Source organism: Pelodiscus sinensis, chromosome 3 (assembly GCF_049634645.1).
Source record: "Pelodiscus sinensis isolate JC-2024 chromosome 3, ASM4963464v1, whole genome shotgun sequence".
NCBI classification, from domain to species: Eukaryota; Metazoa; Chordata; order Testudines; family Trionychidae; genus Pelodiscus; species Pelodiscus sinensis.
This window is the reverse complement of record NC_134713.1, coordinates 159,871,651-159,887,438: the sequence shown is the minus strand read 5'-3', so window position 1 is coordinate 159,887,438 and position 15,788 is coordinate 159,871,651. Positions and strand designations below refer to the sequence as shown.

The window sequence follows — 15,788 nt, the reverse complement described above, 5'->3', positions numbered from 1 at the left end:
GGGAATGTATAATATTGCAAATGTGTCAAGTGAACGAGAACGGCCAACGCCTGCTCGAGCTCTGCGCTTTCTACAACCTGTGCATCGCCAACTCATACTTCCAGACCAAGCCTCAGCATAAGGTCTCCTGGCGACATCCGCGCTCGAAACACTGGCACCAGTTGGACCTTATACTAGTTCGCCGCTCAGCTATCAATTGCGTCCTGCACGTACGCTCTTATCACAGCGCTGACTGCGACACAGACCACTCCTTAGTGTGCTGCAAGATCAGGCTGAACCCGAAGAGGTTTCATCGTTCAAGGAAACAAGGAAATCCTCGCATCGACGTCAGCAAGATGTCGCAGCCTGACCTGACGCAGAAATTCGCAGAAGCGCTTGAGAAGGAACTTGACGCCACACAGACAGAAGACTCTGCCATGGAAAAGTGGGAAACACTGCGGAACACAATGCACCGCACTGCCCTGGCAACCTTTGGAAAGAGGACCATAAAGACGCACGACTGGTTTGAAGCAAAGTCCTCTGTGATGATTCCAGTCATAGAAGCCAAGCGCGCCGCCCTGGCAGAATACAAGTGGTCACCAAGCCAGAGGAACCTACAAATTCTCAGGGCTACTAGGAGCAAGGCTCAACAGGTTGCCAGACACTGTGCGAATGAATATTGGCAGCAGCTCAGCAACGACATCCAGAAAGTAGCCATATCAGGGAACACAAGAGGCATGTACGACGGCATCAAGAAAGCGCTGGGCCCTACCCAGAGCAAAACAGCACCCCTCAAGTCATCTACTGGAGAAATAATCTCCGACAAGCAACAACAGTTGGGGAGATGGGTGGAACACTACTCCGACCTCTACTCCAGACGGAACATGGTGACCTCCGCAGCATTAGATGCCATTGAATGCCTGCCAACCATGGAAGAACTTGATGCAGAGCCAACAGCAGAAGAGCTCAGCAAGGCTGTTAATAAACTGGCCTCAAGAAAAGCCCCCGGCAGTGACGGGATTCCTTCAGACCTGCTGAAACAGTGCAAGTGTTCCCTACTGCACCCTCTTCACAAAGTGCTCTGTCAGTGCTGGAAAGAAGGAGTCGTACCGCAGGATATGCGGGATGCTAAGATCGTCACCCTCTACAAGAATAAGGGCGAGAGAAGTGATTGCAACAACTACAGAGGCATCTCCCTTCTTAGCATCGTAGGCAAAGTATTTGCTAAGGTCATCTTGACCCGACTGCAGAAGCTGGCTGAACGTGTCTACCCGGAGTCACAGTGTGGTTTCCGCGCAGAACGGTCAACCGTAGACATGATTTTCTCCCTACGACAACTCCAGGAGAAGTGTAGAGAACAGCAGATGCCCCTGTACGTCTCCTTCATTGATCTCACCAAAGCCTTTGACCTGGTCAGAAGAGACAGACTCTTCAAAATCCTCCACAAGATCGGCTGCCCACCAAAACTGCAGAGTTTGATTGAATCCTTCCACACAGACATGAAGGGAACAGTGCAATTTAACGGCAGGTGCTCCGAGCCTTTCTGCATCAGCAGCGGCGTCAAGCAAGGCTGCGTTCTTGCCCCCACATTGTTTGGGATCTTCTTTGCCCTGCTCCTTAAGCATGCCTTCGGCTCAGCAACGGAAGGAATCTACCTCCGCACCAGATCGGATGGCAAGCTATTCAATCTCTCTCGCCTCAAAGCCAAGACGAAGATACGCGAGACGCTGATCAGGGACATGATATTTGCCGACGACGCAGCAGTCGTCACACATACCCAGGAAGAACTACAGTCGCTGATGAGCCGTTTTTCCATGGCCTGCAAAGACTTTGGGTTGACTATCAGTTTGAAAAAAACAAACGTCCTAAGCCAGAACACTGTCACTCCACCAGCCATCACAGTAGACGACTACCAGCTTGACGTCGTCCACCAGTTCACGTACTTGGGCTCCACCATCACCGATAATCTCTCCCTTGACGCTGAGCTCGACAAGAGGATCGGGAAGGCAGCCTCTACTTTAGCCCGCCTGACAACCCGAGTGTGGACCAACCCCAGGCTGACAACCGCAACAAAGATGGCAGTGTACAACGCCTGCGTCATCAGCACCCTGCTGTACGGGAGCAAGACATGGACCACATACGCGAGACAAGAGCGGAGACTGAACGCCTTCCATCTACGAGGTCTGCGCCGCATCCTGGGCATTACCTGGCAAGACAAAGTCTCCAACCTCGAAGTTCTGACTCGAGCCGGCCTCCCCAGCATGTACACCATGCTCCGACAACGTCGCCTGCGTTGGCTTGGCCATGTACGCCGCATGGAGGACGGGAGGATCCCAAAGGACATCCTCTACGGGGAACTGGCATCTGGGAAGAGAACCACAGGGCGCCCGAACCTGCGATTTAAAGATGTCGTGAAGAGGGACATGAAAGCCATCGACATAAACACGCAGTCCTGGGAAGACCTCGCAGCAGACCGCCCGAAGTGGAGGGGCACTCTGACCACACAGCTCAAGTCAGGCGAAACGAACATGATGCGTGCATCAGAAGAAAAGCGAGCCCGCAGGAAGCTACGCAACAACAACAGCCAGGGAACCACCTACAGCTGCGACTTCTGCGGCAAAGAATGCCTGTCCCGGATTGGCCTTTTCAGTCACCAACGACGCTGTCCCCGACGCTGTCCCAGACAATCCGACACGAACCAAGACGAGAACTAGGATACGTCATCCATGGTCAACATGACCGACGGAGGCCAACAACAACAAGTTAGATAAACCCAAGATAATGCTACACTGAAAAAGAAAAAACAAACAAACTACCAGAGCTGCAAATTTCAGGGTATGTCTGTTCCTCAGATGAAAACTGGTGGCTGGCATATGCCAGTTGACTTGAACTCATTTAGCTACAGTGTAGATACTTGGGCTCAGTCTGGAGCTCAGACTCCAGAACTCTGATGGGGAAGGTCTCAGAACTTGGACTGCAGCCTGAGCCCAAATGTCTATACAGTGATTAGTCTTCTAGCTCTAGCCCCATGAGCCTGAGTCAGCAGGAATGGGCCAACCCACGGGAGTCTAAATCCAGGATAGACAGTCTTTTGGGAAGGCCATCCCAAAAATGAAGGACACTCAAAAATAGAAAATGTCAAGCAGGGCCTGATTCATTCTTCTGGGGGCCCAGAACTACTAGATTTTGTGGGGCCCTTAGTTTTGGGGTCACAAGCTGGGGCCAAAAATTAGGGGACCGGTGTGCAGGTAAGGGTTGTGGGTTGAGGCAGGAGGGTTTGTGGAATGTGATAAGGTTTACTCCAACTGGGGATGCAAACTCTGGAAAGGGCCTGGGGATGAGAGGTTGGCATGCAGGAGTCTCCAGGCTGCCATCAAGGGATTTGGAGTGTGGGAGGGAGCTCAGGGCAGAAGGCTGAGATGGGGTGCAGGGTCTGGGCAGGAGTTTGGGTCTGGGAAGGGGTTCAGGACATAGCCTCAGTCAGAGGTGGAGCCAAGCCTAACTCCCAATAAAGGGCCAGCTATCCTGTGACCTCATCCACCCTCCCAATCTCTCCTCCCCCATTTTTAAAATGGAAAAAACATTATATCCTATGTCAATGATTAGGGCACACTCTGAACATTTTAAGTACTATCTCTAAAATGCCATATGATCTTAGACTAATAACCATCTGTTCTAAAAAGACAATGTAAATTGTTGGCAATAAAATTCAGAAGTCCTGACTGAGCCTATCCACTAACCACTAAATATACTGTCTGTATCTTTGGAGAAGTAAATATAGAGAATTTAACACTGCCTTTAAATTAATCCACCAGAGGAAAACAACATTTGAATGCCCGCTTCTTAAATTAAACAGCACAGCTATTCATCTGTTACGAGGATCTCTAAAATGACAGCATTCACTTTTGGTCTTTCCTATTCCTTTATGTGCATTAGAGACTCAATCACCAAAATCTGTGACAGCTACTTTGTTCATTCAAAATCAGGGTACAAAGAAAAGGGACCAATCAATCAATTATAAGCAGTCTCTCAAGACATCTCGTGGGAACAGATCAACCAACACAAATTTTCATTCCTTCAGCCATAAGAAAGTGACAGATTTGGTGCATGTGCTCAGAACTGGAACTGGAAATATTTGTCCAGCAAATATCTTGTGCATGCAAGTCAAACATCTTGATGAAAGTGAATTTCTAATGCAAGTTCTGTACAAGTGTCTAAAGAACAGTCTCCAAAGGATTGTTAGGAAACTCGTACTCTAGCTGACAATACAGTAGCAAGATGCCAGCTGTCATATTTTGACAAATCTTAAAAGGGGACTCATTACAAAAAACAAAAAAGAGTGGTCTTTAGGGAAAATCAATACCAGAGGAAGAAAACAAGCATTTTGTCATCTTACTGTATAGTATTTCATACTTTTACCAGTCATTGTATAAATTACATATTGTTACTGGAATAATGTCTACAGATTCTGGAAAACAAAAAAGACACATAAGGTAAGACTGTTTTCCTGGATTTTGGTCTCCCTATCCAGAGCAAAAGGAATTTCTAATCCCCATTTGTGACCAAAGAGTCTCATAATGCCAACTGGCACAGGAGTGCAGAAGGGTTACAAGAATCTCCTGATTCTCGTACATACAAAAAGGGTCTCAGCTAGGCTTGGTTGAAAACACTGAAGAGAATGTTGCGTATGATAAATGTATTGAGATTAGAGAGGAATTTGTTAGGTAAATTTAGTCTTTAGAAAGTATGTTTGGTTTTGTTCTATAGGCAATATTTGTTTCCAGTATTCTTACTATCATTTGAATTATTCTTTTTAATAACAGATACATTTATAGTGAAAACAAGATTTAGTGCAGTGGTATTAAGCAAAGTGTTAGCCTTGAGTTGAATCTTACAAGCTGGTCTGTATCTTTGGGAACAGCAAATCTGATAATACTGTGAGCATCCAATTGATAAAGAGCTGGATCCTGCACAGAGTGCACCGAGTATGTGAAAGATGGCGTGCGCTCATTACTACCTACACAGAGAGAGCGAGTCCTGGAAGAGCCTGGATGATAGTGCTTGTGCTTCCAGCACCTAGTGGTTTCAGAGCACGGATCACAGCAGGCTCAATAAAGACTTCTGCAGGACAGGTGGTAGCGAGGTGCTAACCAACCTTCCTAACTTTGTGGAGCTTAATATGCTATACAGCATATGCTTCAGAATGCTTCTGGCCCCATATTCTTCAGTCCCTGCTGTGTGGGAGGGGAAAGAGCATCTTGACAAGAAGAAAAGAATTCCTAAAATATCTTCCTGTCTATTAAATAGCACTGAGCTATTTAAAAAATAAAAAAAATTGAACAACAATAAAACAGCCTTGCTTCTCTGTTGGATAGGTGAAATTTGTATCTCCAAGATGGTAGGTGAATAATCATGGCTCTGATAGAGCAGCACCTCTGGAAAACTGCTATTGCTGACGAGACACCTAGGGAACAGTATTTTAAAAGCTTCCTATTGAAGTAACCTCTTTAACAGCCTGAGCTGATGACTACCTCTAGGGACAGTTATATGTAATTTCACAAATATAATCAAACATTTGCTTGCAAGAATCAGTGCCAATTAGCCAATTCAGCAGAATTTTTTTTCTTTTTGGAAAGGAGGGGAGTTTAGTTTTGTTTAGACTTTGTTTGTAAAAAAGGTTAATTTACTCAGTCTTTCAGCCTAAGAAATGTATCCATTAACTGGACCAATAGGAAAAAAGAAATTAAGAAAATTTATATTTCTCCACATCAGCAATGCCAGTTGGTTAATTAGATGAGTCCTAAACTACTAAACAAACTTTTAATAAAAGTTTTATTTAATGCTCACTAATAATTTTAATTATGCTACAATGCTGCATGTAGTGGTGTTTTCTTCTAGGAGAGGAACGGACAATGCTCTAGTGCAGTGTTCACCAACCACTAGATCGGGATCTACTGGTAGATCTTGGAGCCTCTGACAGGTGATCCTGACTGGTTTGGCCAAAAGGCTATCAAGTACTGGTACTTCAGTTGCCCTTCACAGCACAGCTGCGCACCTCCTGCCCTTTGCCTTGGAACTGCTCCTCTCCGGGAGCCTTTTGCTTGCGGTACAGAGCAGGGAAGGGAGAAGAGGGGTGCTTATGTCAGGGTGCCTTCTCTTGTGTTCTATCTCCACAGAGCAGAGAGGGGGCACAACAGGGCTTGGGATGAAGGGAGTTTGCTGGTTACTTTTGAGAGTGGTGCAGGGCCAGGGCAGGGGTGAGCTTGCGTTAGCCTCACTGCACCACCACCCAGGAACCACCTGAGGTAAGCAGTGTCCAGCTGGAGCCAGCACCAATCCTCTGCCGCAGTCATGAACCCCCGCCTGTGCCCCAAATCCCTGCCCCAGGCTCAGTTCAGAGCCCCTCTCACACTCCAAATCACTTAGCCGAAGGCCAGAGCCTGCGCCCCAACCCTCTGCCCCTGCCTGATGAAAGGGAGGGAGAATAAGAGTGGAAGGGAAGGAGGGATGATGGAGTGAGCAGGGGCAGGGCCTCGGAGAAGGGGCACGAAGGAGGCGGGGCAAGCGTATTTGGGTGTGATGTAGATCTTGGATTGCACTTAAATTCAAAAAGTGATCTTGTGCCTAAACAGACTGGTGACCCCTGCTCTAGTGAAAGAGAATGGCTAGGTTTTATTTCAGTGTCAATAATTTACTGTGTGCCTTAGATGACTCACTTAATCCAGGAGGAAGGATGTGTCAGTGGTTAGGCCACTGCCCTATGACTCCAGAGATATGAGTTCAATTCCCTGCCCTGTCTTAGACATTTTATGTGACCTTGCATAAGTTGTTTAGGCCCCCATCCAAAGAGACATAGATATTGCAGCACATAGAAGCAGTATTATAATCCACAATACGTGAGTTAGGTGCTTAAAAATAGATCTACATTGCACTTCAACATCCTCAGCAGGTCCATGCCAGCTGAAGTGGGCCTAACGCTAAAGGGCTGTTTACTCAGGCTGGAGCCCATGTTCTGCAACAGTTAGCCCAAGCCAGTTACAACCACAGGTGTTTACTTGCAGTGCAGGAATATGCTAAGTTTCCTGTACAATGTATGGAAAGAGACATATAGGTCGTAAGTTCCACCCATCTCACCAAGATAGGAATCTAAGTTCAGGCTGCAGGGTGGCACCTATCTCTGCTAACAGTCCACATACTGGGGGAAAATAAGAGCCAAAAACTCAAAAAGAAATAACAAAACATTTTTTAAGTACATTAGAAGCAGGAAGCCTGCTAAAAAACCTGTGGGTCCCCTAGATGATCGCAATATAAAAGGAGAAATCAAGGATGATAAAGCCATTGCGGATAAACTAAATGATTTCTTGCTTGAGTCTTCACGGCTGAGGACGTTAGGGAGATTCCCAAATCTGCACCGTCCTTTGTGGGTGATGAATCTGAGGAACTGTCCTGGATTGAAGTGTCATTAGAGGAGGTTTTGGAACAAATAGAAAAACTTAATGTTAACAAATCTCTGGAACCGGATGGCATTCATCCGAGGGTTCTAAAAGAACTCAAATGAGAAATTGCTGAACTATTATCTGTGGTTTGTAACCTATCCTTTAAATTGGCTTCCGTACCTAATGACTGGAAGGTAGCCAATGTGACACCAATATTTAAAAAGGGCTCTACAGGCGTTCCTGGCAATTACAGACCGGTAAGTCTAACTTCAGTACCGGGCAAATTAGTCGAAACAATAGTAAAGAATAAAATTGTGAGGCATGTAGAAGAACATAATTTGTTGGACAAAAGTCAACATGGTTTCTATAAAGGGAAATCCTGTCTTACTAATCTATTAGAGTTCTTTGAAGGGGTTAACAAACATGCAGACAAGGGGGATCCAGTAGATATAGTATACTTAGATTTTCAGAAAGCCTTTGACAAGGTCCCTCACCAAAGGCTCTTGTGTAAATTACATGGCCATGGGATAAGAGGGAAGGTCCTTTCTTGAATTGAGAACTGGTTAAAAGACAGAAAACAAAGGGTAGGAATAAATGGTAAATTTTCAGAATGGAGAGTGGTAATTAGTGGTGTCCCCCAATGGTCAGTCCTGGGACGAATCCTTTTCAACTTATTCACAAATGATCTGGAGACAGGGGTAAGCAGTGAGGTGATAAAGTTTGCAGATGATACCAAACTCTTTAGGATAGTCAAGACAGAAGCAGACTGTGAGGGACTCCAAAAAGATCTCACCAAACTGAATGATTGGGCAACAAAATGGCAAATGAAATTTAATGTGGATAAGTGTAAAGTAATGCACATCGGGCAAAAATAACCCCAACTATACGTACAGTATGATGGGGGCTAATTTGGCTACGACAAATCAGGAAAGAGATCTTGGAGTTATCGTGGACAGTTCTCTGAAAACTTCCACACAGTGTTCAGCGGCGGTCAAAAAGGCAAATAGGATGCTAGGAATTATTAAGAAAGGGATAGAAAATAAGACCCAGAATATCTTACTGCCCCTGTATAAAACTATGGTACACCCACATCTTGAATACTGTGTACAGATGTGGTCTCCTCACCTCAAAAAAAGATATTTTGGCCTTGGAAAGGGTTCAGAAAAGGGCAACTAAAAGGATTAGGGGTTTGGAATGGGTCCCATATGAGGAGAGGTTAAAGCGACTGGGACTTTTCAGTTTAGAAAAGAGGAGACTGAGGGGGGATATGATAGAGGTCTATAAAATCATGGGTGGTGTGGAGAGGGTGAATAAAGATAAGTTCTTCATTAGTTCCCATAATATAAGGACTAGAGGACATCAAATGAAATTAATGGGTAGCAGGTTTAAAACTAATAAAAGAAAGAATTGGTGTCCCTGGCCTCTGTTTGTCAGAGGCTGGAGAGGGATGGCAGGAGACAAATCGCTTGATCATTGTCTTCGGTCCACCCATTCTGGGGCTCCTGGTATTGGCCACTGTCGGCAGACAGGATACTGGGCTAGATGGACCTTTGGTCTGATCCAGTACTGCCGTTCTTATGTTCTTATGTAAAATAGCTGCTATGCCTAAATGATGTGTGCGTCTTGATCTAGTTGGTGTGCTCAGAGGCCACTTAGATCTACATAAAAGAGCTAGGGGAGGGGAGGCCCTCCCTTTAACCATTAATCCTGCAGTTAGGGTACTCACCTAGGAAGTGGGAGACCTTCAATTCAATTCCTCCATCGGGCTGATAGAAGAAGAGATTTGAACAGAGATCTGTCACCTCAAGAGACAGCCCTAATCACTAGACTACTGAGACATTCTCTCTCTCTCTCTCTCTCAAGCCTAATTAATATCTAAGGGTATGTCTACACTACCCTCCTAATTCGAAATAGGAGGGTAATGTAGTCATACCGCAATTGCAAATGAAGCCCGGGATTTGAATTTCCTGGGCTTCATTTGCATAAAGCCGGCCGGCGCCATTTTTAAATGCCGGCAGTTCGAACCCCGTGCCGCGCGGCTACACGCGGCACGGAGTAGCTATTTCGGATTAGGCTTCCTAATCTCGTGGAATGAGGAGTACAGCTAGTTCGGATTAGGAAGCCTAATCCGAAATAGCTACTCCGTGCCGTGTGTAGCCCCGCGGCACGGGGTTCGAACTGCCGGCATTTAAAAATGGCACCGGCCGGCTTTATGCAAATGAAGCCCAGGAAATTCAAATCCCGGGCTTCATTTGCAATTGCGGTATGACTACATTACCCTCCTATTTCGAATTAGGAGGGTAGTGTAGACATACCCTAACTACCCAGTTATTTAACTGAAGGAGAAAAACTTCAAATAGGAGAGATTGAGAAAGTGCCAGCACAGAATATCCCATAGCTAGGGCTCTACCAAATTAATGGCCATGAAAAACACCTCACGGACTGCAAAATCTGGTCTCTCCCAGTGAAATCTGGTCTCGTGTATGCTTTTACCCTATACTAAACTGATTTTGTGAGGGAGTTTCTCAAATTGGGGGGTCCTGATCCAAAAAGGAGTTGCAAGGGGGTCACAAGACTATTATGGGGGGGTAGTGTTGCCACCCGTACAAGCTTCATAGCCTTCAAAGCTGAGCAGTGGCTGTCGGTCAGGTCCCCGGCTCTGAAGGCAGCATCTCACTAGCAGCAACAGAAAAGTGAGGGTAGCACAGAAATAAGGGTCATACCATAAATAATATCATACCACACCACCCTTCCTTTTACATTGCTGCTGCACTGCTGGGTCCTCAGTCAACAGCCACCACTCTCTTGCCACCAAGCTCTGAAGGCAGAAGCTCAAAATGAAGGGTGGCATGGCATGGTATTGCCACTCTTACTGCCATCCTACTGCTCTTGTGGCTCTTCCTTCAGAGCTGGTCTCCTGCTCAGCAGCCACTGCTCTCCAGCAACCCAGCTCTGAAGGCAGCACTGCCACCTGCAGCAGTGTAGAAGGAAGGGTAGCATTTCTGCAAACTCCCTCCCCTCCACAATAATCTTGCAAACCTCTCACAACTCCTTTTTCTGTGTCAGGACTCCTACAATTACAACACTGTGAAGTTTGAGATTTAAATAGCCAAAATTATGAAATGTATTACTTTTAAAATCCTATCACCATGAAATTGACCAAAATGGACCATGAATTTGACCCAACAGTTTGCACAGTCACCTGAGAAGTGGCAGATCCTTGTCCAAATCCCATCTCACAATACAGAGTAGGGGATTGAACTGATGGTCTCCTACTTCTCCGATAAGAACTCTGCCAATGAACATAAGATTATAAGGAATGTCCTCTTTCTCCCCACCTAAGCTGCTCTACGTAGATTTAGGCAGTCTCTGAATTTACCACCAGATCAGGCCTTGCACATGACTTAGGTGGAGGAACACTTGTCTTCCCCCAGCTTATAAGATGCGCTGGGGCTTAGACATCCAAGGCTCTAGAGTGAAGTAGCAGAGTGTAATGCCCAGAGACAGAAATATAGGCCCTTAGGGAACTTTTACAGAAAACATTCAGGCACTGGGTACATCTAGACTGGCATGATTTTGTGCAAAAGCGGCTGCTTTTGTGCAAAATCTTGTCACCTGTCTACACTGGCCGCGAGTATTTCCGCAAGAACACTGACTTTGTAATGTACAAAATCAGTGGTTCTTGCGCAAATACTCCGACGTCCTGCTCAGGGATAAGCCCTCTTGCGCAAGTATTCTTGCGCAAGAGGACCAGTGTAGACAGCCACGTTAATTTCTTGTGCAAGAAAGCCCAATGGCTAAAATGGCCACTGGAGCTTTCTTGCACAAGAGATCGTCTACACTGGCATGGATGCTTTTGCGCAAAAGCAAATCTTTTGCACAAAGGCACATGCCAGTATAGACGCTCTCTTGCGCAAATAGTTTTAACGGAAAAACTTTTCCATTAAAACTATTTGCGCAAAATCATGCCAGTCTAGACGCAGCCACTGAGTTTAGGCGTTTGCCAGCTTAGGCAGCAATTGAGCAGGAGTTTTGTGGAACACAGTGTTGTCCACGCATGGGATGCCGGTGCTTAAGTCTCAAAATCAGGCACTTAATTAACTTTGTAGAGTCAGGCCTTACTCTATGTGTCTGAGAGCCCCATCTTTAAAATGGGTATAATACTTCACTCTCTCCAAGGCTGTTCTGTGGATAAATATATTAAAGATGAGAGTATCTGATCATTGCAGAGTGATGCTGGGCATGTGCAATAGATTAAGTACTCTGCCCCTCAGTTTCCCCACCTGCAAAATGGAGATGCTTACTCATTTCATGGGAGTGAGGTGAGAAAATGATTTGCAAAGTGCTTTGAAATCATAGAACTGCAAAGTATTTCTCCCTTTAAATGCAGTCTGTATAAACCACAAGGCATTATAGTATGACCCGACAGATAGCCAATCAAAGTGAGGCAGGGAAAGACAACAGCATACTGAGGCCTTCCAAAGGAGACAATAGAAGTGGAAGCAAGAAGGCCTTGATAGTACTCTTTTTTCCCCCCCCTAAAAAACCTTTGAGATTAGCTAGATGGATGAATTAGCTCTTAGTTAAAATGAAATGAGACCAGAAGAGGTGCTGTTCTGACTCTCTGCCATTTCAGACAGCAAAGGAGCTGGGACTACGAAGATCTGGGTTCTGTTCCCATCTTTCATAATGATTTCCGCTGTGACTTAGGGTCCTTTAGATAGAGAGAGGGATGTCATAACTTTGAATACTAAAGGTTCCATCTCCCTCTGGCAGGGATGAACTATACTGAAGTCTCCAGCCAGGAAAGTAAGACAAACAATAAACAGGACCCTGGCTTGACTGCTTTCAGTCCCTTTACGCCTTTATTTCTCTTGCTATGTTCCCTTGGGGCTAGTGTAATGGCTCTGTTTCACAGAGAAACATGCAACATCCAGTCCCCAGATACGGTGTGCCCAGGATACAGGGATATGGCCAAAACACACACTTTTACAGGTATTCCAGGTTGCTGGATGGTGGCTTGAGGTCCACTGCCATTTAGGTGTAAGTTAAAGCTGACACATAAGCCAGAGCAATATTGGGAAACCCCAGAAACCTCCCTGCTCCCTCACCCCCACCTGGCTGGTGTAATGGTGACAAAAAGCACTCAGCCCCTTTTCAAGACTATCCAACCCTTCTGAACGGCACATCCTGTAAGGGATAGGAAACATTTGACCCAAATTCAGATCTTTAAGTTAGTTGAGATTTTTAAGAGCTATGGAAATATAAAGCATTATACAAAAATGTTCTCCTCCAATTCTGGAACACTGAGCAGGGATCATCTTTGTATAACCAATCCAATCGATTTCCTACCTTTCACTGCGGAATGATGGGTTGGGCATTGGCAGAACTTCGTTTTCATATATTATATAATCAGCCAAAAGCTATAAAAATAATTTTCAACTTAGATACAGTACATTTATCTACATGTGATTCCCTTAGATGGAACCAATCCACATGACTTTAGGTTCTTAGAACAAGCCCTTCTCATGGAATGACATTTCTGAGAAATTTAAAGAAGTTAGGTTAAGTAATTAAGGATAAAATCTTCCTTGAAGCCTCTGTGAAAGCCAAGGGGGAAAAATTTGCTACTGTCCCTTCTAAAATGAAATTGGTACATTCTCATCAGTCAAGCAGATACAATATATGCTCCTAGCTGTTGTATGTCAGCACAAATAATATATATTGCACAGCATAAAAGGCTGCAACATAAAATTGAAGATATATGGGACTCTTTCATATAGGTAGGTCAAACTTTTCCCTCGAGCAGATAATTACAGGCTTAGGGTGAGTAAATCTTATTAGCCTCTCTCCACCTTATCTCTTCTCATGGGAAACTGGTGGTGGATATATCCTCTTTTAGTGCCTTTACTCAATTGCATACTGGATGTATCTTTATTCAGTCCTGCCCTGACCAGAAAAACACCAGGATAGCATTCTACAGTATGAATGAGATTTTATATTACTATTCATTAGGTCATATCAGAGAAGTCTGAACCATCCCCCTCACATGCTACCCCAGTGAAGGTGATGTAACACATCCAAATTTTGCAAAATGATCCCTATCCTCAACAGTAGGCTGAATACATTCTCTACTCCAAGTACACTTTGAAGCATTTGCAATTAAAGATACACATGTAGGGTATGTCTCCACAGCAACATTATTTCAAAATAACTAGCGTTATTTTGAAATAACATAGTTCGTGTCTTCACAGCAGGCAGTTATTTCAAAATAGTGTCAAAATACTGTCAAGCTAGAGGACTTCTTACTCCAACTCCTGTAACTCTCGTTGTATGAGGAATAAGGGGGGGGGGGAAGAAAGAGTGCTCTATTTTGAAATAAGTGCTGTGTAGACGCTCCCAATTTTGAAATAAGCTATTTTGAAATAAGCTACACAATTGATGTAGCTCAATTTGCGTATTTTATTTTGAGTTAAGCCCTGCTCTGTAGACACACCCTTAGTGGCCAACCAAAATATAAGTAAATTAAAAGTGTAGTGGTTATGACCCAGCAATCTGATCTGCTAATGTGGATCCTTCAGTACATGCAGAGTCTATCTGATTGCAGGGGAACCCTGGTTATTTTAACATAAACCATCTGACTTTATATAAATATTATATCAATGCATTAGTAGTTGAAAACATTTAAAGTCACATAGGAACAGAGACTAAGCCTACTTACCATGCTGTCCTCTGTGAGGGAAGAAAGGGGAAGAGTCTTTCATGATCCAGGTTAAATTCCACACAGAGAAATCAGAGGGGAGAGAAGGAATATTTGTGGGAGATTCCAAAGAGCTCAGACCTTTAAATAAAAGAAAAGAATACATGCAAATAAATATTAGGCTGAAGGATCCAAAAATGCTTTACAGACTACATGTAATAAGTGCTGAAATGCAGCCATCTCTTGGGGTGTGTCTAAACTACATGGCTCTGTCGACAGAGCCATGTAGATTAGGCTGATCGGCAGAGGGAAATGAAGCCGTGATTTAAATAATCGCAGCTTCATTTAAATTTAAATGGCTGCCGCGCTCTGCCAACCAGCTGATGATCAGCTGTTTGTTGGCAGATCGGGGCAGTCTGGATGCGCCGCGGTCGACAAGGAAGCCTTTGTCGACCGGCGCAGATATGCCACGTGAAACCAAGTTTACCTGCACCGGTCGACAAAGGCTTCCTTGTCGACCATGGCGTGTCCAGACTGCCCCGATCTGCCGACAAACAGCCTCAAATTCATGCCACACTAACTCCAACCTCACTCATGTCTTACTAATATGCTTTTACTGTAAAAGTGTTTAATGCATGTGTTCTATCCAAATTATTGAGCCAGGATTAAAGTAGTGTCTGGGCAGGGCTAGAAGACACTAAAATCTCTGAGCCCTACCTACACTAGCTCTTTTACTATTGCTAACATTGAAGAAAGCTACCTCTGTTGTAATACAGCAATTTGAGATTGTCTAAAAAATTATAACGTAGATGCAGCCTTGAGATTCAGTTCAGCTCATCTTACCCTTATGATGTTGTTGCTTCCGTGTATGCTTTATAATCCTGTAATTTTATCTCAAGGTCTTTATTTGGATTATTGGCCTTAGTGCAGAGGCAAGAAGATTCTATCAGAAGTTATGACTCCTTCCCAATTAAGTCATCTTCAAAGATGACGGATATAAGTTTTTGTATAGACAAAAGGCCATGTTCCTCTTTGAGGAATTAATTATTTGATTTCAGGTAAGAATCATGGGTCAAGAGAAAGAAAGGCCTTTCCTTTTCTACTTTATTGCAGTTCCAAGGTATTTCATGTCCTGAAAGATAATTACAATAAGACCTACAAACCAAATAAACATATTTCTCACACTTTTACAAGTCTCTTGAGAATATTCCAAAGATAAATTATTTTGCTGTCATTTTACAGAAACAAACATGCTTCCTTAAAAGAGCAGAAACTGAACCAAAACTTATTGAAGAATCTTCCTCTAACTCTTACAGAACGTCAGCTATCTTTTCTGGTTCCTTGTGCCATGGTGCTTTATCACTTTTCTACAGCAACACTAACCTTCTAATTAAATACATGAATTAGCAACTGGAAGCTGACAGCTTTATTTTTAGTATCCAGAAGTTTAGCAGGATATAATAAACTATAGAGATGAAGCATATGTCAGTACAGAGGTTCAAACATTCAAATCCTTCATCTACATCTTCTGCCTAAATGAGCTTTCAGGACTAAATTTTGACTTTCGACGCTTGAAGTGAACTTGAATTTCATTCAGCTAGCAGAGTTTGGATTTAAAAAGGTCTGAAGCCAAAACATCATCATATAAGTCCATTTATATGAATTTATATGTA

At 44.2% G+C, this 15,788-nt stretch overlaps 1 protein-coding gene across 1 annotated transcript in view; it reads right to left on the bottom strand.

Moving 5' to 3' along the window:
* ALK (ALK receptor tyrosine kinase) overlaps positions 1 to 15,788 on the bottom strand; it is a 636,373-nt gene that overhangs the window by 484,965 nt on the left and 135,620 nt on the right. The window contains exon 2 of the mRNA XM_025180988.2: positions 14,137 to 14,256. Within this exon, the coding sequence (XP_025036773.2) occupies positions 14,137 to 14,256 (120 nt within the window). The remainder of the gene's footprint in view (positions 1 to 14,136; positions 14,257 to 15,788) is intronic.